Source organism: Leptonychotes weddellii, chromosome 15 (genome assembly GCF_054177405.1).
Source record: "Leptonychotes weddellii isolate Sample4059 chromosome 15, ASM5417740v2, whole genome shotgun sequence".
In the NCBI taxonomy this organism is placed as follows: domain Eukaryota; kingdom Metazoa; phylum Chordata; class Mammalia; order Carnivora; family Phocidae; genus Leptonychotes; species Leptonychotes weddellii.
The window spans coordinates 28,370,296-28,396,591 of NC_138383.1; the positions used below are offsets into that span (position 1 = coordinate 28,370,296).

Consider the following 26,296-nt stretch of genomic DNA (forward strand, 5'->3'; position numbering starts at 1 on the left):
GACTCTGAAAAACAAACAGGGTTCTAGAGGGGAGGGGGGTGGGAGGATGGGTTAGCCTGGTGGTGGGTATTGAGGAGGGCACATTCTGCATGGAGCACTGGGTGTTATGCACAAACAATGAATCATGGAACACTTCATCTAAAACTAATGATGTAATGTATGGGGATTAACATAAGAATAAAAAAAATTAAAAAAAATTAATAGTATAATAGTATAAAAATAATACTTAGGAATGATTTAACAAAAGAGGTGTTAAACATATACTCTGAAAAATACAAAACACTGTTGAAATATTAAAAACTTCCACTTGGCAAAAGACTCTTTAAGAAGAAAAGACAAGAGCACAGGTAAAAGGAAGATAGTGGAGGAATTGGAAGACCCTCAGTTTGCCTATCCCATGAATAAACTAGATTAACTATCAAATCATCCTCAATATCCTAGAGCTCAACCTGAAGACTGGCAGAACAGAGTTCACAACCAAAGGTAGATTAGAGGTTACACAGAAAAAGGTAGTTGCAGTTTGGGAGAGAAATAGATCATGGTCTCTGTGATGGGGAGGGAGTAGCAGTTGTACAAAAGGGTGAGAAACAGACTATCACACAGGGGAGCCCACACGGGGAAGACATCCTCATAGCAACTGACTTAGAAAGTGAGGGGGGGTGCCTGGGTGGCTCAGTCATTAAGCATCTGCCTTAGGCTCAGGTCATGATCCCAGGGTCCTGGGATTGAGCCCTGCCTCAGACTCCCTGCTTCTCCCTCTGCCTGCTTGTGTGCTCTCTCTCTGTGTTAAATAAATAAAATCTTTAAAAAAAAAGAAAGAAATTGAGAGGGGCCCAATTTTGTGAGTTCTTGCAACCAGTGGGCTTAAAGCCTAAAGTTCTAAAGGTCAGCAGGGTGGGAAGGGATAGAGCCCAGAGGGCATAGGGGCATTGGGGCTGCTCTTGGGAGAGAAGGCAGGCAAACAGCCCATGGACATACAGCATAGAAACAGTGAGGAACACAGTGGGGTGCACACAGTGGGGAAGTTATTTGCTCATCGCAGCGCCTGTCCCAGACAGGCAGCATTCACTGAATGACCCCTCCAGGAAGAAAGAAACTGGCTGGTCTCTCTCTCTCTTTCTTTCTCTCAAATAAATATATAAAAATCTTAAAAAAACAAAACAAAACCCTCTCACTCCATCTCCCTCTGCCCCTTCCCCCTGCACCCACTCTCTCAAATAAATAAATAACTTTTTAAAGTGAAGGGATGGAGAAATGTTCATCATGTAAATGGATGTCAAAAGAAAACTAGAGTAGCAATACTTGTAGCAAACAAAATAAACTTTAAAACAAAGACTGTAGGGGCGCCTGGGTGGCTCAAATGGTTAAGCGTCTGACTCTTCATTTTGGCTCAGGTCATGATCTCAGGGTTAAGAGACAGAGCCCTGGGTTGAGACATTGAGCCCTGCGTCAGACTCTCTCTCTCTCCCTCTGCTCCCCCACCATCTCTTGCTCTTTCTCTCAATAAAAAAACAAAACAAAACAAAAACTATAATAAGAGACAAGGAATGACACTATATAATAAAGGGGACAAGCCAACAAGCAGATATAACTATTATAAATATTTATGCACCCAACATAAGAGCACCTAAATACATGAAACAGTTAATAACAGAAATAAAGGAACTAATGGATAATAATACCAAGAGGACTTTAACACTCCACTTACATCAATGGACAAATCATCCAAACAGAAAATCAAGAAGGGGCGCCTGGGTGGCTCAGTCGTTAAGCATCTGCCTTCAGCTCAGGTCATGATCTCAGGGTCCTGGGATTGAGCCCTGCATCGGGCTCCCCGCTCAGTGGGAAGCCTGCTTCTCCCTCTCCCACTCCCCCTGTTTGTGTTCCCTCTCTCACTGTGTCTCTCTCTGTCAAATAAATAAATAAAATCTTAAAAAAAAAAAAAAAATCAACAAGGAAACAATGGCCTTGAATGACACACTGAACAAGAGGGATTTAAAAGAGATATTCCGAACATTCCATCCTAAAACAGAATACATATTCTTGTCAAGTGCACACGGAACATTCTCCAAAAGAGATCACATACTAGACCACAAAACAAGCCTCAAAAAATTCCAAAGGATCAAAGTCATAGTAAGCATCTTTTCTGACCAGAACGCTATGAAACTTGAAGTCAACCAAAAGAAAAAATCTGGAAAGAGCACAAAGACATGGAGGTTAAAGAATATGCAACTAAACAATGAATGGATCAACAAGGAAATAAAAGAAGAAATTAAAAAGTTCATGGTAACAAATGAAAACACAACAGTTCAAAATCTCTGGGACACAGCAAAAGCGGTTCTAGGAAGAAGCTTATAGCAATATAGACCTATCTCAAGAAGCAAGGAAAATCTCAAATAAACAACCTAACCTTACACCTAAAGGAGCTAGAAAAAGAACAACAAACAAAACCTAAAAAACCAGCAAAAGGAAGGAAATAATAAAGATTAAATTACATAGAAACTAAAAAACAGATCAGATCAATTAAATGAGCAGCTGATTCTTTAAATCAATAAAATTGATAAACCTCTAATCAGACTTATCAAGAAAACAAGAGAAAAAAACCCAAATAAATAAAATCACAAGGGGCACCTGGCTGGTTCAATCAGTAGTACATGCGACTCTTGATCCCAGAGTCGTGACTTCAAGCCCCACATTGGGTGTTGAGCCTACTTAAAATAAATACATACATACAACACATACATAAAATAAAATCACAAACAAGAGAAGAGAAATAACAATAAACAACACATAAAGACAATTGTAAAAGAATATTATGAAAAACCATATGCCAAAAAATTGAGCAACCAAGAAGAAATGGATACATTCCTAAAAACACATTACCTACCAAAACTGAAACAGAAAGAAACAGAAAATTTGAACATACTGATTATCAGCAAAGATACTGAATTGTAATAAAAAAACTCCCAACAAACAAAAGTCCAGGACCAAATGGCTTCACAGGCGAATTATACCAAACATTTTAGAAAGTTAATACACCTATTCTCAAACTATTCCAAAAATAGAAAAGGAAGGATAGCTTCCAAATTCATTCTCTGAGGTCATCATTACCCTGATACCAAAACCAGATAAAGACACTACGAAAAAAGAGAACGACAGGGAGTGCCTGGGTGGCTCAGTCGGTTAAGCGTCTGACTCTAATGGTTTCAGCATCTATCTCTTGGTTTCAGCCCAGGTCATGATCTCAGTGATCCTGAGATGGAGCTCCACGTCTGGCTCTGTACTCAACGGGGAGTTTGCCTGAAGATTCTCTCCCTGTGCCTCTCCCACCACTCAAAAGCATGCACTCTCTATAATAAAATAAATAATCTTTAAAAAAAAAACATGAACACAGATGCAAAAATCCTCAACAAAATACTAGCAAACTGAATCCAACAATACATTAAAAAAATTATTCACCACAATCAAGGATTTTTTTTTTCTGGGTGCTATGTGACTCAATATTCACAAGTCAATCAATGTGATACATCACATCAATAAGAAAAAGGATAAGAAACACGACCATTTCAATAGACACAGAAAAAACATTGGACAAAGTACAACATCCATTCAGGATAAAAACCCCTCAAGAAAGTAGGTGTAGAGGGAACATACCTCAACATAATTAAGGCCATATCTGAAAAACCCACAGCTAACATCATGGGGGAAAAACTGAGAGCCCTTCCCCTAAGGTCAAGAACAAAACAAGGATACCCACTCTCACCACTATTATTCAACACAGTACTGGAAGCCCTAGCCACAGCAATCAGACAACAAAAAAATATAAAAGGCATCCAAACTGGTTTGGAGGAAGTAAAACTGTAACTATTTGCAAATGACATGACACTATATGCAGAAAAATCTTAAAAATTCCACCAAAAAACAATTAGAAGTAATGAATTCAATAAAGTTGAAGGACACAAAATTAATACAGAGAAATCTGCATTTCTATATGCTAATATTGAAGCAGCAGAAAGAGAAATTAAGAACACAATTCCATTTTTGATTGCACCAAAAATAAGATACCTAGGAATAACCTAACCAAAGAGGTGAAAGACCTGTACTCTGAAAACTATAAAACACTGATGAAGGAAAATGAAGACAACACAAAGAAATGGAAAGACGTTCCATGCTCATGGATTGGAAGAATACTGTTAAAATGTCTATACTACCCAAAGCAATCAAAATACCAACAGCATTTTTCACAGAACTAGAACAAAAAGTCCTAAAATTTGTATGGAGCTACAAAAGACCCCAAATAGCCAAAGCAATCTTGAAAAAGAAAGCAAAGCTGGAGGCATCACAATTCCAGACTTCAAATTATATTATAAAGTTGTAGTAATCAAAACAGTATGGTACTGCCATAAAAATAGACACATAGATCAATGGAACAGAACAGAAAACCCAGAAATAAACCCACAATTATATATATGGTCAATTAATCTCTGACAAAGCAGGAAAGAATATCTAATGGGAAAAAGTCTCTTCAACAAATGGTGCTGTTGGGAAAACTGGACGGCAACAAAAGAATGAAACTGGACCACTTTCTTATACCATACACAAAAATAAATTCAAAATGGATTAAAGACCTAAATATGAGACCTGAAACCATAAAAATCCTAGAAGAGAAGACAGACAGTAACTTCTTTGACATCAGCCAATGCAACCTTTTTTCTAGATAGGTCTCCTGAGGCAAGGGAAACAAAAGAAAAGATAAACTACTGGGACTACATCAAAATAAAAAGTTTCTGGAAGGAAACAACAAAGGAAACAATTAACAAAACTCGAAATAAGTCAATCAGAGAAAGACATGTATCATATGACCTCACTGATATGAGGAATTCTTAATCTCAGGAAACAAACTGAGGGCTGCTGGAGTGGTGGGGGGTGGGAGGGATGGGGTGACCAGGTGATAGACACTGGGGAGGGTATGTGCTATGGTGAGCGCTGTGAATTGTGTAAGACTGCTAAATCACAGACCTGTACCTCTGAAACAAATAATACATTATATGTTAAAAAAAAAAAGAAGAAGAAGAAGATAGCAGGAGGGGAAAAATGAAGGGGGGGAATCGGAGGGGGAGATGAACCATGAGAGACTATGGACTCTGAAAAACAAACTGAGGGTTCTAGAGGGGAGGGCGGTGGGGGGATGGGTTAGCCTGGTGATGGGGAAAAAAAAAAATCAACTGATGGAATGGGAGAAGATATCTGCAAATGACATATTGGATAAAGGGCTAGTATCCAGAATCCATAACGAATTCATCAAAATCAACATCCAAAACATAAATAATCTAATATAAAAATGGGCAGAAGACATGAACACACATTTCTCCAAAGAAGACATACACATGGCCAAGAAACACATGAAAAGATGCTCAATATCAGTCATCATCAGGGAAATGAAAATCAAAACCACAATGAGACGTCACTTCACACCTGTCAGAATGGCTAAAATCAAAAACTCAAGAAACAACAGATGGTGAGGATGTAAGGAAAGGGAAATCCTCACGCACTGTTGGTGGGAATGCAAACTGGTGCAGCCACTGTGGAAAACAGTGTGGAGGTTCCTCAAAAAGTTAAAGGTAGAACTACCCTATGATCCAGCAATTGCACCACTGGTTATTTACCCAAAGAATACAAAAACATTAATTCAAAGGGATACACGCACCCCTATATTTATAGCAGCATTATTTACAACAGCCAAGATATAGAAGCAGCCCAAGTGTCCACTAATGGATGAATAAAGAAAATGTGGTATATATATATGTATACACACACACATACACACAATGGAATATTATTTAGCCATAAAAAGAATGAAATTTTGTAATTTCAAACAACATGGATGGAGGTAGAGAGAATAATGCTAGAACAGTCAGTAAGAAAGACAAATATAGGATTTCACTCATATGTTGAATTTAAGAAGAAAACAAATGAGGAAAGGTAAAAAAATGAAAGAGAGACAAACCAAGAAACAGACTCTTAACTACAGAGAACAAACTGATGTTTACCAGAGGGTAAGGGGATTGGGGGATGGGTGAAATAGGTAATGGGAGGGAGGGAGATATTTACAGTCTCAAATTATGTCCCCAAAGGATGTTTGTTAATTACAAAGTGAAAAATTAGTAATTTTAGAGTAGAGAAATCTGGCAGACATTAGTTTACCCAAGTAATCTAATCAATTGTAATGAGACAGTTAAAAGACATGTGCCCTCCTGCCACTCCCTCGGATGATCCTCTGAAAAGGCTCTATCATCACTTCTCTAGTACTCCTGCCTCAAGTGTGAGGAAACATTCAGAGGACTCCCAAATTGAGGGACTTGCTACAAAATAACCGCTCTTTCTGAGAAGTATCAAAGTCATAAAAAATTAAAAAAAAAAAAAGGTTAAGTGACCCAGATTAAAGAAGATTAAAGAAATTTAACTAAAAGCAACATATGATACCCGACTGGATCCTAGACCAGACAAAGGAAATCAATGGCAAATTTTTAAATGGTCATAGATTACAGTATTATATCAATGTTAATCCTGATTTTGATAACTATATTGTAGTTACATAAGAAACACAGTTGTTTTTAGGAAGTACACAATGAAAAGTATATTCACCTAATCGTGAAATTCTCAGACAAAAAAAAGTAGGAACACAAAATACTAACACCTGGGGAATTAATCTGGGCAAAGGGAATATGGGAACTGTTATTTAATATTTTTGTGACTTTTCTTAAATATGAAATAATTGCAAAATTAAAAATAAAATGAAAAACTAAATCTCATTTTGGAACCCAGAGATGAGAGGGAAGAAACTAATGGTCTTTCCTTCAAGCTCCCTCTTTATAGGAGATACTTTATAGCAAGTAAAAACGCTGAATATCCCCACTTTTAGGCTTAAGTTAATTAACATGCTTCTATTACTTCCCACTTAGATGCTTCATAGGGGTAGTTAATGTGAGACACTCACATAGTTTCTTCATCAATGTCATTTTCTTCTGTGTTACTTGTTGCTGTGGAGCTGGCAGAGGAACTGCTGCCATCAAGGTGATTCACTTCATCTTCCCCAACAAGATCCAGATCCAGATCTCCATCTGAAAGTTCATGCTAGATCAAGGCAAAGAAACAAGACTTCTATCTCAAATGTTTTTACTTAGGTGATCATCTGATCCAGCTGATGGACCAAGCACCAAAGAAGAATGTAATCCTCAGAATTCTCTGCTCCTGTGCAGAGGCAGCTGAGCCCTTTAGAGAAAAATCACACAACCACATCTGGTTCCACTAATAACTTACTGCTACCATTTTTAGCTGGGCCTTCAATGTCTCTGGAAATGCTTCATATATTCCATGTCAGCTGCCAATAAGGCTCTTCACAGGGTAACACTTCAAACCATCACTCCTCTAGTCCTACCTAACCTCTAATATCCCCAAGGACATCATAAAACTATCACTTATCTGCACAGAAAAACACACTGGTTATTAGTAAATACCGCCGAATTTTAGTGCCCTACCTGCAAACCCCACCGTTCCTTTAATTCATCCTATCAGAGGTTAACTGTTTCACCTGAGTGCTCCACTCCAACCACTCTTATCTCCTTAAATAGTTTGTCTTGTCAGTACCTTAACCTCACCTCTCTCTGCACTGGCTCCTTCATTTTAACACATACTTGAAGTCTCCCATCTTAAAAATAACAATTACAAACAAAACAAAACAAAACAAAACAAAAAACACCATGTCTCTGCATCACTGTATTACTTTAAACAATAATAATCACTTCTTAAATTCTCATTCTGGTTGTGGTTTAGCTGGGATAAAACCTAGCTGTCTCCCAAATCCTAAATCATTCTACCTACATACACAAAAAACTTCACTAGTTTTAGTGAATGGAAATAGAATACATTTTATAATTCCACAATTTATATAGTTTCCAGAATGTACATCCTTTTACTTTGTAGAATGTACAGTTTTCTAACAAATTAATTTTAGAACCTTGCAACACTTTGATTCAACAACTTCTAATATTTACAGAAGAGCATACACTAGTAATGAAAATAAATGGATGAGACTTTTAGTACATTGATACATAGAGTATACATAGAGGACACTATATACTCTATATTGGAAACCATAATCTTATTTCTCTTATAAAACACAAAATGAATCTAAAACAAGTCTAATTATTACATGATAATTTTTTTAACTTAAGATTTATTTATTTTGAGAGAGAGAGCGAGCATGAGAGTGGGGGGAGGGACAGAAGGAGAGGAGAAAGAGAATATCAAGCAGACTCCCCTGAGCATAGGACCCAACGTGGGGAAATCATGACCTGAGCCGAAATCAAGAGTCAGACGCTTAACTAACTGAGCCACCCAGGCGCCCCTTACATGATAATCTTCATTCTGAATCTTCTCTTCCTCTTCTTCATCCTCTTTGACCTCTCGTATAGAAGCTGTAGTAGGACCATCCTGAAGAAGCATATCCGTGCATGACACAGACTTCTTAGCATGTGTCTCAGGAGTGTCATCATTTTGGGGGCTAAGATGATTATCTGGTGGTGACAAATCTCTTGATTTCTGAGTTCGAGACAACTCAATAGTAAGTCTCTTTTAAAACAGTAACAGCACAAATAAACATGAGTCAGAAGCAGTGCTTCACTGGTACAGTGAAAAATATTTTAAGTAAAAAAATATATCCAGATGTTTTAAAACCATTTTTCAAACCATCTCTCTCACTCCCTCCTAGTTTTGCTTATGGAAAAATCTATGGCAAAAAAAAACTTGCCCCCTTTATTCTCATTATTCTTCTCATATCCAGCCTAAGCTACCCAAACAATTAGCAAACTGTACAGTAAATACAAGTAGTTTTAAATAGTATACTTATCATGAAAATCTCTCCAAGTATGTATTCATTCATACTTTCCTCCCTCATCTATTGACCCATTCTCAGCACTTCCATTCTTGCACTCCACCTCAATTTCCACTGGCAGAAAGAAACATGCCTTATATAACTTAGTTTACCACTCTAAGATAAAAATTCCTTAACTGATCCTCCCCAGGGCTCAATTCAGCAATAGTGAAAATTCAAGATGGGGTAATTTTCAATTACTCTATAGCTTAGACTCCTTTAAATTCAAGATAGCATGGAAAAGAGAAATACTCAAATCACTGAGAGAAACAGAGTTTACCTCAAATGAGAGTAGCACTGTCCAATACAGCTTTATACAATGATAAAAATGTTCTATATCTGCAATGCCCAATACAAGCGCTTGAAATGTGGCTAGTGCAACTAAAGAACTGAATTTTTAATTTTAATTAAGTTCACACAGCCACACGTGGCTAGTGGCTAATGAACCAAGAGTGCAAAATTAGAGGCTCAAAGGTGGTACATAGATGGAGAATAAGGTAATTGGACTTTTCTACAAAATTACAAAAGAGGAATATCCAAAATCTAATTACAAATATAACAGGCCAGTAAGACTATGAATATGAAACACTAAACCCGTATGTTTTTTGCTTACCTCTTTAAGGTTATTTATTTGTTGGATATAGCTAGTTTGTGCAGCTTCCAATTGAGTAATATACCAATGCTGGTCCCGGCATTTTTGAAAGAAAGTTGGTGAACGAACCTGAAATCTTAAAAAAAGAGCTGCACATGAAACATGATCCAAACAGTAAAATATTATCAACTCAGCCTTGAATCTGTAACTATAAATCCTATAATTTTAAGTTTATTTGATTACATTACAAGGCTAAAATTCAAAATGAACTCAGGGCTGTTGGTATTAACCACTTACACATATAGTTTACAAATTATAATGACATAACATTCTGAAAACTTATCTTCAGGTCAGTTGTCTAAACACAAACTATACTTTTCTATAGAAATAACATTACACATCATGGTTAAACTCCCAAACTACTAAAGCATATTTATTATAATAATCTAGATCAAATACCATGTTGATCACGAGTTGGGAAGAAGACCATGCCATGCAGGAAAGAGGAAGCTAATGCTTTCTTTCCCCCTTTCTTGCTTAGGTCAGACCCTACAAAAATAGGCAAAGTTTGTTTTAGACACTGCTCTTTTTCTCTCCCGCTTTCATCTCATGTTCCCATATTTCTTACTCCCCAGTAAAAAAAAAAAACAAAAACTCCCTTAAAGGGTCAACTACCTGGGACTGCTTTACTGTCCCCCTAAAGAGTTGCATACTCTAAATAACCTATATTCCCAACCCCTCCAGATGGCAGCTTAAAATCAGTTCTCCATACATCACAATATGGCATATTTCAGCATGGGTTAGGGAAAAAAACCAAGCATATTAAAGGATTTTAATGGATAAATGATAGGATCTCAATCTATTCAGAGTTATCTGTACTTTTATTTATTTATTTTTTTTGGTGGGCAGCAAAGCAAGGTTTATTGAGCAATAGCAAAGTGATAGTACAAAGCTCCCAAGGAGAGAGGGGACCTGAAGGGGTTGCCCTATCTGTACTTTTATTTTTTTATTTATTTTTTTTTTTTAAAGATTTTATTTATTTATTTGAGACAGAATGAGAGAGAGAGAGCACATGAGAGGGGGGAGGGTCAGAGGCAGAAGCGGGCTCCCTGCGGGACTCAATCCAGGGACTCCAGGATCATGACCTGAGCCGAAGGCAGTCGCTTAACCAACTGAGCCACCCAGGCGCCCGCCCTATCTGTACTTTTAAAACCCTAATACTTACTAATGCAAAAAATCTCTACCTATTTTATTTTAGATAAGTGAACTTGAGTTTATTCATAGTGAAAAAAATCTATAGCAATATGTAAAGAGGTTTCTAAAGAATGGAAGAGTCCCAAGAGGCAAGACTAACTTGGAAGCCTACAAATCATCCTTCAAGTCTTGCCACCGTTATGTTAAATATCATTCTATTTTTCTGTAGGATTTTACAACTAGTATAGGAATCTACTGACCATCTAGTTATCTGCAGCAGATAACGATTTTCAGGCAAAGATACTTATGCTTTAGAGGATAGAGATTATTCACTCAATCACTATCCTAAGTGGATACTGCCCAGTCAGTATACATCAGTAAGACTTTCAAAAGGACATTATTATCTTTGAATAACTAATGAGCTATAGTCAATTATGAACATTACTGTTAGTTAGTATCTGTGTCATTAAAACAAAAGCAAGCATCAGGTAAAATTCCTTAACTTCCTCATTTAACAAAGGAGAATAAAATACACACTTATTCATATGTAGTTATAGAAAAACCTTAAGTAACTTTTTTTTTTTATAAAGTATGTTCCACACCCAGTGTGGAGCCCAACTCGGGCTTAACTCATGACCCTGAGATCGAGACTTAAGCTGAAATCAAGAGTTGGACACTTAAGGGGCACCTGGGTGGCTCAGTCGTTAAGCGTCTGCCTTCGGCTCAGGTCATAATCCCAGGGTCCTGGGATCGAGCCCTGCATTGGGCTCCCTGCTCAGTGGGAAGCCTGCTTCTCCCTCTCCCACTCCCCCTGCTTGTGTTCCCTCTCTCGCTGTGTCTCTCTCTTTCAAATAAATAAATAAAAATCTAAAAGAAAAAAAAAAAAGTTAGGACACTTAACTGACTGAGCCACCCAGGTGCCTTTTAAGTAACTTTCTAATAAGTACCTATAAAATTCCATCAGAATCTTAAATTGAGGCTTAAATTTTCAGCAATCTCTCATTACATAAGTATTATGAGAAATAAGACAATTCAAAGCCTCCTCTCCACAAATCCTACAGCAATTTATTTTCTACTGCTATTACAGCACTATCTTGTAAAATGTATTGTTTTTTTTTTTTAAAGATTTTATTTATTTATTCATGAGAGACAGAGAGAGGCAGAGGGAGAAGCAGGCTCCCAAGGAGCAGAGAGCCCGATGCGGGACTCGATCCCAGGACCCTGGGATCATGACCTGAGCCGAAGGCAGACGCTTAACCATCTGAGCCACCCAGGCGCCCAAATGTATTGTTTTTATCTGCCCATTTCATCTTGAGTTTCCTGAGAACAAAACCAATGTCTTATTCTTTCTTAATATTAACCCAGTGCCAGGCACAGACTCAGTAAATGTTGCTGAATAAATGATAATAATATTAACATCAAAATAGGGATCTGTTCCTGTCCTAATATTCAAGTCTACCAGGAAAAGCTTTGTTATAAATAGGGCTGGCTTAAATAGAGACTAGAAGTTTGGCTACACTGAATTAAAAAACGGAAACTCTATTGCACAGATTACCACCAAAAGATTCAACATGAATATGACTCCAATAAGGAGAAGACTAAGGCTTTTGCAGGTTGGTCAAAGTGACGGTTGAATAATTTTGTAATCCTCTCTACGGTTAAAGTGTGGAATAGCAACAAATTATTTCTTTTGGCAAATAATTTTTAAAAATACAAAAACCCTGAAAGGTTATAAAATTATAAAATGGGAGTTAAAATAATTCCCCAAAAGATGACAAACACATGAATCTTTTTTTCTACATTGAAAATGCAATAATCTTTCTCACTTTTTTATTCTCCCAGAAAGATTATGAAGAACACATACTAATAAAGTTTAATATAACAATAACTCATACAGCACCCTCCAGAACAAAGAGCTCAGAATAAGAGAAAATTTTTTTTTTTTTAGATTTTTATCTATTTGTAAGAGAGAGAGAGGCAGACAGAGGAAGAAGCAGGCTCCCCGCTGAGAGAGGAGCCTGATGCGGAACTGGATCCCAACGCCCTGGGATCATGACCTGAGCCGAAGGCAGATGCTTAACCGACTGAGCCACCCAGGCGTCCCAGAATAAGAGAAATTTAAGAGTGTATCAAATCACTTCCAAGGAAAATAGCTTTGAAAACTGTTTTGATGGAAACTTTTTTTTTTTTTAAAAGATTATTTATCTAAGAGAGCTAGAATGAGAGAGAGAGTACATGAGAGGGGAGAGGGTTAGAGGGAGAAGCAGGCTCCTCGCTGAGCAGGGAGCCCGATGCGGGACTCGATCCAGGGACTCCAGGATCATGACCTGAGCTGAAGGCAGTCGCTTAACCAACTGAGCCACCCAGGCGTCCCAGAATAAGAGAAATTTAAGGGTGTATCAAATCACTTCCAAGGAAAATAGCTTTGAAAACTGTTTTGATGGAAACTTCTTAAACTGCTAAACACTATTCAAAACATAATTGGATCTACTTTAATACTCAAGTTCTCATTTTCATCATCAAATTAAAACCATGTAATGATGCTCCAAAATGTCTGACTTGTAAAGGGTACAACATTAAACAGGGCCGTTGTGGTTTTATAGTTAGCATTTACGTTGTCCTTTCTTGCAAATAACACCCCAACTACTATCACTTAGTTTGTTTTCATCAATTTCCATCTCTATTCCCTTACTTTTAAATTGCTGTTATCTAGAAGAAACTGAAAATTATTTTGAGTTTAAGACTGTAAAACCAGTCACCCAAATATACAATGTCAAGTGAAAAAAATAAGCACTCGATCCCTATTTTTGTATTTCCAAATGGTGAGGTTACTAGACGTTCACTAGATAAATAAATGGAACATTATTTATTGGAAGTAGTAGTTTCCTTTTTATGGAATTACTAACTAGATGTCAAACGCATTTCTAAGTTATATTACTCACTACACAGGGCTCCTGAAATGAAATAGTTAAAAACATAATAAGATTATAATTAGTATAAATTTCAACATTCATCTCTGTTAAATGAATAAACTACTTTTTTGAGAGCGAGCGAGAACATGTGCACATGTGTCAGTAGTGGGGGAGGGGCAGAGGGAGAGCGAGAGAACCCTAAGCAGGATCCAGGCTGGGCAGGGCTTGATCTCACAACCCTGAGATCATGACCTGAGCTAAAATCAAGAGTCAGATGCTTGGGACGCCTGGGTGGCTCAGTCGGTTAAGCGGCTGCCTTCGGCCCAGGTCATGATCCCAGGGTCCTGGGATCGAGTCCCACATCAGGCTCCTTGCTCAGCAGGGAACCTGCTTCTCCCTCTCTCTCCGTCTGCTTGTGCTCTGTCAAATAAATAAAATCTTAAAAAAAAAAAAAAAAAAAAGAGTCAGACACTTAACCCACTGAGCCACCCAAGCACCCCAAATAAATAAACTCTAAAATAAAGTTCTGATAACATTATTCCCCCATGATAAAAACAACACTAGCAAATGTTTCTTATTACCTTAAAATCACTGTATCATTTTGTCGATTCAAGTATCCTTCATTTGCAAGTAAATCCAAACGGAAAAATCTATTATAACCCCAGCATTCTCCAACTTCAAAGTCAGATGCAAATTCTCGAATGATATTTTTGGTAGGATCATTGCAGGACTGATGAACCATCTCTACACGATACTCATATCTAAAATTGAAAAACAAACTATTAATACAGAGTTAATAAACAAGACAGACATATCAAAACATTAAGTAGGTCATTAAGTTATTACCTGAGAAGAAACTTATCGATATATACAAGTTACTTTTCTTTCAGAAATGACTGTATCATTTATAAAGACACCAGTTTTGTAAATGGGCTACCACAACATGATTGGCACTAGGTCCTTTTTTCCTCTTAAAAATGTTTACCAATATAGCAGGTATAAAGCAGCACCTCAAAAAATAAATTCTGTATAAAACAGTACTTTCAAAGTTACTTTTGTTTTAGCAAAGCTACATATTTTTCCACATATTCATTACCTATATATCCTCACATATAAATATCCTGCCATTTCCACTGAGGTTCACCTCCATGCAATTATAAGGTAAATAATAAATTTTTAAAAACTATATTATTCCTATTCAAGTTTGAATAAATTGTGTTCAGAAATTCAAGCCTACAAAATTTTCTAACTGAAAATAAGTATACATTGAGAAATCCAATATACTCAGATTTCCATAACTTACATTACATAAAACTCCAAAGTCTTCTTACTAAGAAAGTACTGTTAAATAAGACAGAAAAATGAAAAAATAAAGATAACCAGAAGGAACAATCAATAGTAGCCATAAAGCTTCCCTTTTTAGTGGAGATACACTTTAAAGGAAAAACACAATAGCTTACAACCTGCTATTTCTGCTGGCAAAATTAAGGGAAAAAAACTGCAGCTCCTTACCTACAAATATCAGATGTGAAAATTTCCTTAAGTACTGTCAAAATGATTTTTATATTAGCATCCCTCACAATACATTATCAAGATTGATAGCACAAAGAACTAACCAATACATAAGTTGTGATATTTTGTCCACTTCTAAGGAAGTCATGACTCTAGCTCTGTAGTATAAAAGGTACCATTAAATGTCCAGAAATAAACACAAATATCCATGCACAATTGTTTTTGACAAGGGTGCCAAGATCATTCAATGGGGAAGAAAAAGTCTCTTCAACAAAAATGATGCTGAGAAAACTGGATAGCCACATGCAAAAGAATGAAGCTGGACCCTTAACTAATTCCATATACAAAAATTAACTCAAAATGGATAAATGACCTAAATATAAGGGCTTAAAACTATAAAACTCTCAGAAGAAAACACAGGATTCTTCACGAATTGACTGAATTTGGCAATGCATTTGTAGATTTGATTCCAAAAGTATGAGCAACAAAAGGAAAAAAAAGATAACTTGAACTTCATAAAAATTTAAAACATTATATATCAAAGGACATAATCAAGAAAGTGAAAGGACAAACCTACAGAATGGGAGAAACTACTGTCAAATTCTACAAATCACCTGATAAGGGTTATTTAAGCATTCAAAATATATAAGGAATTCCTATAACTCAACAACAAAAAGGCAAACAACCCCATTTAAAAATGGGAAATAGACTTGAATAGACGTTTCTCCAAAGGTATAATAATGGTCAATAAGCACATGAAAAGATGCTCAACTTCACTGACCATTAAGGAAATGCAAATCAAAACCACAATGAAATACCACTTCATACTTACTGGGATATCTCTAAAATATAATTAAAAATGGAAAATTAAGTGTTGGTGAGGATGTGAAGAAATATGAACTCTCATACAGTGCTGGTAGGAACATAGAATTGTATAGCCACTGTGGAAAAGCTTGGCAGTTCCCCAAAAATGTTATAAACACAGAATTACCATAAAACCCACCAATTCCACAACTAGGTATATATTCAAAAGAAACAAAAACATATGTCCATATGACACCCATACATGAATATTTACAGCAGGATTATTCATAATAGCCAAAAGTTGGATACAACCCAAATTGTCCATCAACAGATGAATGGGTAAACAAATTGAAGTACATACATAAAATGGGATATTATTCAGTCACATAAAGGAATGAAGTTCTGGTATATGCTTTACATGGGTGAACCTTGAAAATACCATGCTAAGTGAATAGAAGCCAAACACAAAAGGTCCTATTGTAGGATCTTTTATATGAAAAATCTAGAATAGGCAAAAACACACAGAGAAAAAAAGGAGAGTTGTAGTTATCTACATATGGGGGAAGAAAGAAACAGGGAGTGTTTACTTAATGGGTATGGGGTGTTCTGGGGTGATGAAAACATTCTGAAACTACAGAGAGGTGATGGTTGTCTCTGTAAATGTACTAAATGCCACTGAACTATATATTTTAGAATTGTTAACTGTGTTACGTGAATTTCACCTCTAAAAAATCAACTTTTTACTTCTACTTTTAAAATGAGTAGTGAAAAACTTGAAACACATGAGAAACAATCAAGAATACTGAAAATCGGGGGCGCCTGGGTGGCTCGGTCGTTAAGCGTCTGCCTTCGGCTCAGGTCATGATCCCAGGGTCCTGGGATCAAGCCCCACATCGGGCTCCCTGCTCCGCAGGAAGCCTGCTTCTCCCTCTCCCACTCCCCCTGCTTGTGTTCCCTCTCTCGCTGTGTCTCTCTGTCAAATAAATAAAATCTTAAAAAAAAAAAAAAAGAATACTGAAAATCGGGGGGCATTAATGCCGATGGTTAAATATATCCAGTATCAAAACAGATAAAAGTTTAAAATCAATATAAAAGAGTGAAAAGTCACTTTGTATGAAAAACCATATAATGTTTGAAAAAAGATCACTGACATTAGTTCTTTAAATCATGACAGATATAGACCTATGTTTCTAACAATGTGGGAATTAATCCAAGTTAAATTAGTTACAAAGCATCTCAACCCCAATCTTAGATAAGACTAAAACCTTAAATTTGAATATTCCAACTTAAATTCTTTCCTTCTATCAAACCGAAGGTCTGAATAAATACAACTGTTACCGTAAAAATTTTAGTTATTACATTTACTCTTCCAGGGAAAGTTCAACTTTCTTTAAGCAACTCAAAGAAATTCCCTTCTCTAAAACAAGGCACTCAGCAAAGACTATTAAAAATCAATTCCAGGATGTCACTCATATGCAAATTTTCTCTGAAAGCCTATACATGCGTATACTAACACACACCTGTAGAGAGATACTTAAGCATAATGAAATTATGAGTACCTCTGCAGCATCCCAGGTGATACTAAAATCTACCAGATAATGACACAATGATTTAAGTTTTTATTCCATATTTTGGCAGTTAAACTACTTTACTGTTCAACTCTGAATTCCATAATTGAACGACATTTTATTATTAATGAAAAAGTATTCGAACTCTTCTCTAGGCTTATTGAAGTATTAAGAGAATTAAGAGATAATACGATGTCATTTTATCAGAACAGAAAGGTCTCACTGAGGTATTTAGATAATATCTAACAATTATACAAATTCTAATCTTTTTTCAACCTTAGTATCCTAATATTTCATTTTCATTGAGAACATTATGGTGTAAGACAATGTGAACTTTAAGTTCCTGAAGTGTATATGGTCAACAATAAAAGCACAGAGATGAAATCAGTACCAAAGGCAAGAGAAATATCACAAAATCTACATTATCAGTGAGAGAAAAAGGGGAAACTTCCCAAGGAAAGAAATAGAGGTAGATCAAGAAATAGCTTAATCAAGAGACAAGGAGAAGCCCAAGATTTAATGGTAGCGACAGGGACATGAACGAAATCCCGCAATCACTGAGTTTCCTATAATTCTGCCCATAATCAACCACCTTCCAACCAAAATGGCTGATTTCAGAGAACCAAACAGAGCCTAGTAGTTAAGAACAAACAATACAGAGACCAAAAAATCTGTGTTAAATAGATTGCTGTTAAACAATGCTGATCTTGAGTGAATAATTTAACTAAGCCATCACTGTATTACCATCTGTGAAATGGGACTAATAATATAACCTATAGCTCACAAGATGGTGATAAAGCCAAATGAGTATGTAAAGCACAGTGCTTGGTGCAAAGTATATACTTAGCAGCTAGCTGTTATAATAACAATACAGGTGAGTCCACTGTTTCAGATCATATAGGACATTTGGAACAGAGCTATAACTAGAACATACTTATAATTCAAAGGCCAGAATCCTTCCCATATTACTAACATTATTCATAGTTTGACTCATCAGTAGTGACAAGAGTATTCTGCATTAAGGTTAGTCTATGCCAGAGATTGTTAAAGTGTAGCTTGTGTGCCCCTGAGGGGTCAGTTCCTATATGATCCTTTTAGGAATCCAAAATGTCAAAATCAGTATCGTAATATTGTTCGTCCCTTTCATGTGGACATTTGCACTAATGGTACAGAAGAATGGTGGTTAAAAATGTACCAGTAGCCATATTATTCAGTGCTATACACTTTCAGACGGGGAAAAAATGCCAGTGTCCCTCAGTAATGTCTCTGATGTAGCAAAATTGTTAACTGTTATTAAACCTCAACTCTTGGTATCACAAAATGGGAAACACACATAAAGTACTTGAGGAAATAACTTTAATTGAGTTGCAAGTTCATTAGCCATATTTTTTTGTGAAACATCAAATGAAAGAACAACAAACCATGGTTATTCAGTTGTAGACACCTGGCAGACATTTTCTGGACCAAATTAATGAAAAAAAAAATGCCAGTATTGGTTGTCAATGACAAAACACAAGCTTTCAAATAAAAAATCATAATTCTGGAAAATCTGTATGTGCTACATGAGCTTAAAAGCTTTCTAATACTTCAAGACTCTCCTTAAAAAAAAAAAAAAGAAAAAAAGACTCTCCTGATGAAAATGGTAGTATCAATGAATATAATTTTTTGATATCACATAATGAAATGTGTCAGCCACATATTTAGTAAACTATTATTTTCCAAATGATCAATACATGAGTAAAAGATCCATTCAAAGAACAAGACAAACCAATGGAGTTCTTATTGTTTGTTTTTTTGAGTAAACAGCTTTAATGAAGTGTAACAAAGAAAGCTGCACATATTTGAAGATTACGATTTGGTATAAAGTATACAATCTGGTTGGTAATTTATATGTGTATACACACACACACACACACACATATATACATACCCATGAAACCATCACCACAATCAAGATACTACTGGGAGATACTTCCTCTCCCAGTTTCCTCTGCCTTTTGTAATTCCCTCCCTTAACTTTTCCCTCCACCTAACCCCAGCCTTGTCTGTCCCTCCATCTCCAAACAACTACATATCTGCACTGTCACTACAGATCAGTTTGCATTTTTCTAGAGTTTTACCTAAGTGGAATCATATCCATACTTTTTCTTAGTTTCCTTCATGAATAATTTAAAAGGTATTCATGTCGTTGCATGTATCAACAGTTCATTAGTTTTTTTTTTTAAGATTTTATTTATTTATTTGACACAGAGAGACACAGCAAGAGAGGGAACACAAGCAGGGGGAGTGGGAAAGGGAGAAGCAGGCTTCCCACAGGGCAGAGAGCCTGATGCGGGGCTCGATCCCAGGACCCTGGGATCATGACCTGAGCCAAAGGCAGATGCTTGACCTGAGCCACCCAGGCGCCCCAAGAGTTCATTGGTTTTTATTGCTGAGTGGTATTCCATTGTATGGACACACCAAAATTTATTTACCATTCAGCTGTTGATGGAAATTAGAGTTGATTCTGTTTGGCTATTATAAACAAAGATGCTATGAATATTTGTGTAAAAGTCTTTATATGTACATATAGTTCCTTTTCTCTTGGGTAAATGTCTAGCAGTGGTTTAGCTGAGTCATATAGTAAGTGTACATTTAATTTGTTAACAATCACCAAATAGTTTACAAAAGTGGTTGTATCATTTTACATTCCCAGGAGGAATGTACAAGACTTCAAATTTCTATATATTCTTGCCAAAACTTGGCATGATCTTTCTAATTTTGGCCATTCCAATGGGATATAGTGGTATTCATACTGTTTATACGTTTCCATTTCCCTAATAATTAATGCACTAGAGTATACTGGTATCATATTGATTGTAAATTTCTATTTCCCTAATGACCAATGCTATTAATCATCTTAAATAGGCTTATTTTGCCATCAATATATCTTCCTTAGTGAGGTGTGTGACAAATGTTTTGTCCACATGGGGAAGGGAGCTTGCTTATTTTTTTATTGTTGAGTTTTGAGTTCCTTATATATTCTGGATAAAAGTCCATGCAATTTGTGCACTACTGGGTATTCACCCCAAAGACACAGATGTAGTGAGGGCCATATGCACCCCAATGTTCATAGCAGCAATGTCCACAATAGCCAAACTGTGGAAAGAGCCAAGATGCCCTTCAACAGATGAATGGATAAAGATGTGGTCCATATATACAATAGAATATTACTCAGCCATCAGAAAGGATGAATACCCAACTTTTACATCAACATGGATGGGACTGGAGGAGACTATGCTAAGTGAAATAAGTCAAACAGAGAAAGTCAATTATCATATGGTTTCACTTATTTGTGGAATATAAGGAATAGCATGGAGGACATTAGGAGATGCAAGGGAAAAAATGAAGGGGGGGAAATCGGAGGGAGAGATGAACCATGAGAGACTATGGACTCTGAGAAACAAACTGAGGGTTTTAGAGGAGAGGGGGGTGTGGGGGGGGGACGGGTTAGCCCGGTGATGGGTATTAAGGAGGGCATGTACTACATGGAGCACTGGGTGTTATATGAAAACAATGAATCGTGGATCACTACATCAAAAACTAATCACGTATGGCGACTAACGTAACATAAAAAAAAAGTCCATGCAATTTGAAGAGAACTTTATGGTTTTCTATGAAATCTAATAAATGTGTTCTTTTGTAGATTGTGCTATTGGTTTATAACTAAAATATCACTGCCTAAACCAAAGTCAGATATCTCCTAGAAGTTTTATTGTTTTAGAATTTAAATCTAGGGGCACCTGGGTAGCTCAGTCGTTAAGCATCTGCCTTCAGCTCAGGGGTGATCCCAGAGTCCTGGGGATCGAGTCCCACATAAGGAGCCTGCTTCTCCCTCTGCCTGCCACTCCCCCCTGCTCATGTGCTCTCTCTCTCTCTCTCTCAAATAAATAAAATCTTAAAAAAGAATTTAAATCTAGGATTAGTCAATTTTCAGTTAGTTTACATATGTAGTATGAGCTATGGATACGAGTATATGTTTTTTTGATTACAGATAGCCAAGGACCAAGACTATACTCCCTCCGCAGGATTGCCTTTGCATCTTTATCAAAAATCTGTCCTTACAATTGTGGGTTTATTGCTGGATTCATAGTATATCCCATTCATGAATTTTTCTAATCTTATGCTAATACTATGCTATAGTAATACTGTAGCTTTATTATAAGTCATGTAGATTTAGTCATCAAATTTTGTTTTGATTTCAATGATTTTCTCTATTTTTCAATTTTTATTTCATTGCATTCTACTTTGATCTTTTTTTAAAAAAAAGATTTTATTTGACAGAAGAGAGAGAGCGCCTACAAGCAGGGGGAGCGGCAGGCAGAGGGAGAGGGAGAAGTAGGCTCCCTGCTGAGCAGAGACCCTGGGTTCATGATCTGAGCTGAAGGCAGACGCTTAACCATCTGAGCCACCCAGGCGCCTCTTCTCTCAGGTTTTGCTTCATGTATTTTGAAGATCTGTTCCTGGGGCATAAACATAAGTACATGTCATATGTCCTCATTAATTGATCTTTTTATTGCTATGAAATAAACTTCTTTATCTCTGGTAATATTTGCTTTGAAATCTAACATACTTTTGACTAGTACTAGTATGGTATATCTTTCTATTTAAAGTGTGTTTCTGGGGTGCCTGGGTGGTTCAGTTGTTAAGCGTCTGCCTTCGGCTCGGGTCATGATCCCAGGGTCCTGGGATAGAGCCCTACATCGGGCTCCCTGCTCGGCAGGAATCCTGCTTCTCCCTCTCCTACTCTCCCTGCTTGTGTTCCCTCTCTTGCTGTCTCTCTCAAAATAAATAAATAAAATATTTAAAAATAAAAAATAAAAAAAATAAAGTGTGTTTCTTGTGGGCAACGTAAACTTGAGTTTTGCTTTTTTAGCCAATCTGACAATCTCTACCTTTTAACTGGGTGTTAGACCATTTACATGAATGCACTTTGGTATTCGTCCTATCTGTTCATTACCTGCTAACTTTTTCTGTCTTCTTTAAGTAGTTTGTAATCCCATTTTATCCCTTTTGCTTTATTAACTATATGTCTGTCATTTTAGTAGTGGCTTTATAGTTTATGGTTGTGCTATTACCCCCTACCCGAAGATATTCACATCCTAATCCCTGGAATGTGTGACTGTTACTTTTTATAGCAAAAAATGGGAGCATACAGCTATGATTAAGCTAAGGATCTTCAGATAAGGGAACCATCCTAGATAATCCATGTAGACCCTAAATGTAATTATGAGAGTCATTTTTAAGAGGAAAGCAGAGAAAGATTTGACAAAGAAAAAAAAAAGACAAGGCAGTGTGATTGAAGGCAGAAATAGATAGGAATGATGTAGTCACAAGCCAAGGAATGCTGGTAGCCCCAGAAACTAAGAGTCAAGGAATGGATTTTCCCCTAGTGCCTCTGGAGCTAGTACAACCCTACTGAAAACCTCAATTGGGGCTAACAGTAGTTTTTGGATTTCTGGCCTCTAGAAGTATGAGGGAAGACAATTTCTATTATTTTAAGTTGCCACGTTTGCGTTTACTATACAGCAGTATATATCTTTAAATCATCAGAGTCTAGCTTTGTTACTGTATCACTTCACATACAGTGTCAGAATCTTCTATTTCCATGCTTTACCCTTTTGGCCTTTACACTTTTGTTGTCAGATACTTTATTTCTATATATATTTTATAAATTCCAAAATACAATGTTATCATTGTTTAAACAGCCAATTATCGTTTAAAGTTATTTACATAATGGACAAATTTTTTAAATTTACCCATGCAATTTCCATTTCTGGTACTCTTCATTCCTTTGTTTAGATTCTGAAGTCCGACTGGTATTATTTTTCCTTTTATCTGAAGCATGTACTTTATCACATAGTCCAGATGTGAAAATACCTTTATTTTTTTTTTTTAAAGATTTTATTTATTTATTTGACAGAGACAGCGAGAGCAGGAACACAAGCAAGGGGAGTGGGAGAGGGAGAAGCAGGCTTCCGCTGAGCAGGGAGCCCGATGTGGGACTCGATCCCAGGACTCTGGGATCATGACCTGAGCCGAAGGCAGCCGCTTAACAACTGAGCCACCCAGGCGCCCCAATACCTTTATTTTTTAAAAGATATTTTTGAATACAGAATTCTAGGTTGAGATTTTTTCTTTAATCTTTTCAAGATGTTGCTCTATCATTTCACTTGTATTGTTTCCAGTGAGAAATCAGATTTCATCCTTATCTTTGTGCCTCTATTAATTTTTTTCACTGCCAATTTAAGATTTCCTGTTTATCTTTGGTTTTGAGCAGTTTATGATGTGCTTTGGTGTTTTCGTCATGTTTGACATGCCTGTAGTTGATTGCACTTCCTGGATCTGTGTTTCAACTTTTCATCAAGTTTGGGAAACTTTCACCATTCTTTTTCTTCCCATCCCCTTGTTTGAGGACTCTAGTTATCTACACATTAAGCTGCTTTAAGATGTTCTACTGTTTTAAAATTCATTTTTCTGTTTCACTTTGGACAGTTTATATTGCTATGCCTTCAAGTTCATTAATCTTTTCTTTTGCAATATCTAATCTATGGTTCATGTCACCCAGTGTACTTTTTATCTCAAATATTTTCAAGAATTTCAATTTGAGGGGTGCCTGGGTGGCTCAGTCGTCAAGTGTCTGCCTTCGGCTTGGGTCATGATCCTGGAGTCCTGGGACCGAGCCCCACGTCGGGCTCCCTGCTCAGCAGGAAGCCTGCTTCTCCCTCTCCCACTCTCCCTACTTGTATTCCCTCTCGCACTGTCTGTCAAATAAAAAAAATCTTAAAAAAAGTTCAATTTGAGTCTTTTACATCTTTCATATCTCTACTCAACTTTTGAAAAAATGGAATTATAATAATTGTCTTAAATGTCTTTCTCTCCTAAGAATACAGTTGTCTTTTTTTAAGCCATACAGAGATTTCAAAAAATGCAAAACAAGTTTTCTCATCAATTATTTTGGTTTAGAAAGTTATTCAATAAACTTTTATGTTAATATGAACTAATTATTATTAATATGAACTAATAAAAACTTAATTTGCTTTAATTTCTAATTCAGAAAGCATCAGTAGAAATAATCCAAATAAAGAAAAATAGTTCTTGCTCAATTTAGATGGATTATACTCCCATTATGTTTTCCTGCCTCTTTACATGTCAACTAATCCTTGACTGAACACCAGATATTGTAAATTTGACTTTGATGGGTGCTGGATATTTTGTGACCTTATAAATATTCTTGAGCTTTGTTCTGGGATGCAGTTTAGTTATTGGAAACAATCTGATTCTTTCAAGTCTTGTTTTTATCTGTTAGGTGGATTGGGAGCACTGTTCAGTCTAGGACTATTTGTTCTCTACTACTGAAGCAAAAATTTCCCGAACACTTTACTTAGTGCCCCATGAATTATCAGCTTCTCCACTATAGTGGTGAGAACAGACACAGTTACTGCCCCTTATGAGCAACAGGCACCACTCCCTCTAATCTTTCAGATAGTTCTTTCCCCAACCTCAGGTAATTTCCTCACAAATGTGCCCTTATCAATACTTACGGGAGCCCTCTACAGATCTCTGAAGTTCTCTGTGCAGCTCTTCCCTTTCTGGAATTCTATCTAATACATTCTAGCTGCACTGGTCTTCCTGGACACTCAGCCCTATCTCTTCAAACTCAGGGAGTCTGTCAGACTCTAACTCAGTTCTCCCTCCCCAAGTTATAGCCTGAAAACTCCCTCAAGGCTGTAAGCTCAGGCAATCATACAGCTTATTTGTCTATTTCTCGTCTCTAAGGGATTGCTTCCATTTGTTGCCTCATGTCCAATGTCTAGAAAATGTTGTTTTTCTTCTTTTTTCGGTTGTTGCAGAAGAAAGGGTTATCACCCTATTACTCCATTATAGCTAGAAACAGACATCTCATACCAAACTAACAAATTTCAGTGCAATAGAGTAAAATAAAATTCACTGACATGGCTCTAGATTCCACATTACAAATTATATTTAACGAATACAACTTGTTCAACTTTGGTGTAGTATCAAAAATAATTAACAATTATCTAAAACTGTTTTTCTAAATGTTCCTCCTTAACAGAAAGTAGATTATAACAGTTGCCAAGAATTGGGGGTAAGGGGAATGGGAAGTAAATGCTAATGGGTTTCTTCATGGGGTGATGAAAATGTTCTGAAATTAAGTATCAGTGTTAGTTATAGCACTGAATATACTAAAATCTACTGAATTGTACACTTATTTATAAGGTCAGTTTTACGGTACATGAATTGTACCTCATCAAAAAACCACTTTTCCCAACTACCCATGATAATTAAAATCTGTGAGGCCAGATTTTAAACATATACTTCGACCAAAACAAGTTACAGCAACAAAATGAATATAGAGGCCACTGTTAGAATCCAGTTGTCTTTTTTTTTTTTTTTAAAGATTTTATTTATTTATTTGAGAGAGAGAGACACAGCGAGAGAGGGAACACAAGCAGGGGAGTGGGAGAAGGAGAAGCAGGCTTCCCGCTGAGCAGGGAGCTGGATATGGGGCTCGATCCCAGGACCCTGGGATCATGATCTGAGCCGAAGGCAGACGCTTAACAACTGAGCCACCAAGGCGCCCCTCCAGTTGTCTTTTTTAAAGCCATAAATTAAGAGATTTCAAAAAAATGCAAAACAAGTTTCCTTACCAAATATTATTTTGCTTTAGAAAAAAAGGTAACTTCCACAAAAATGTTATTCATGTTAGTATACAATAGGT

The 26,296-nt window shown here is 36.6% G+C and overlaps 1 protein-coding gene across 7 annotated transcripts in view; it reads right to left on the reverse strand.

Annotated features, from left to right (window-relative positions):
* The window catches only part of TRIM37 (tripartite motif containing 37), a 141,846-nt gene that overhangs the window by 31,769 nt on the left and 83,781 nt on the right, over positions 1-26,296 (reverse strand). For all 7 annotated transcript variants that reach the window (XM_081806033.1, XM_081806031.1, XM_081806027.1 and 4 more), the window contains 4 exons: positions 14,212-14,391; positions 9,546-9,660; positions 8,413-8,631; positions 6,998-7,134 (listed from right to left, as the gene is read on the reverse strand). In XM_081806033.1, the coding sequence (XP_081662159.1) occupies positions 6,998-7,134; positions 8,413-8,631; positions 9,546-9,660; positions 14,212-14,391 (651 nt within the window). The remainder of the gene's footprint in view (positions 1-6,997; positions 7,135-8,412; positions 8,632-9,545; positions 9,661-14,211; positions 14,392-26,296) is intronic.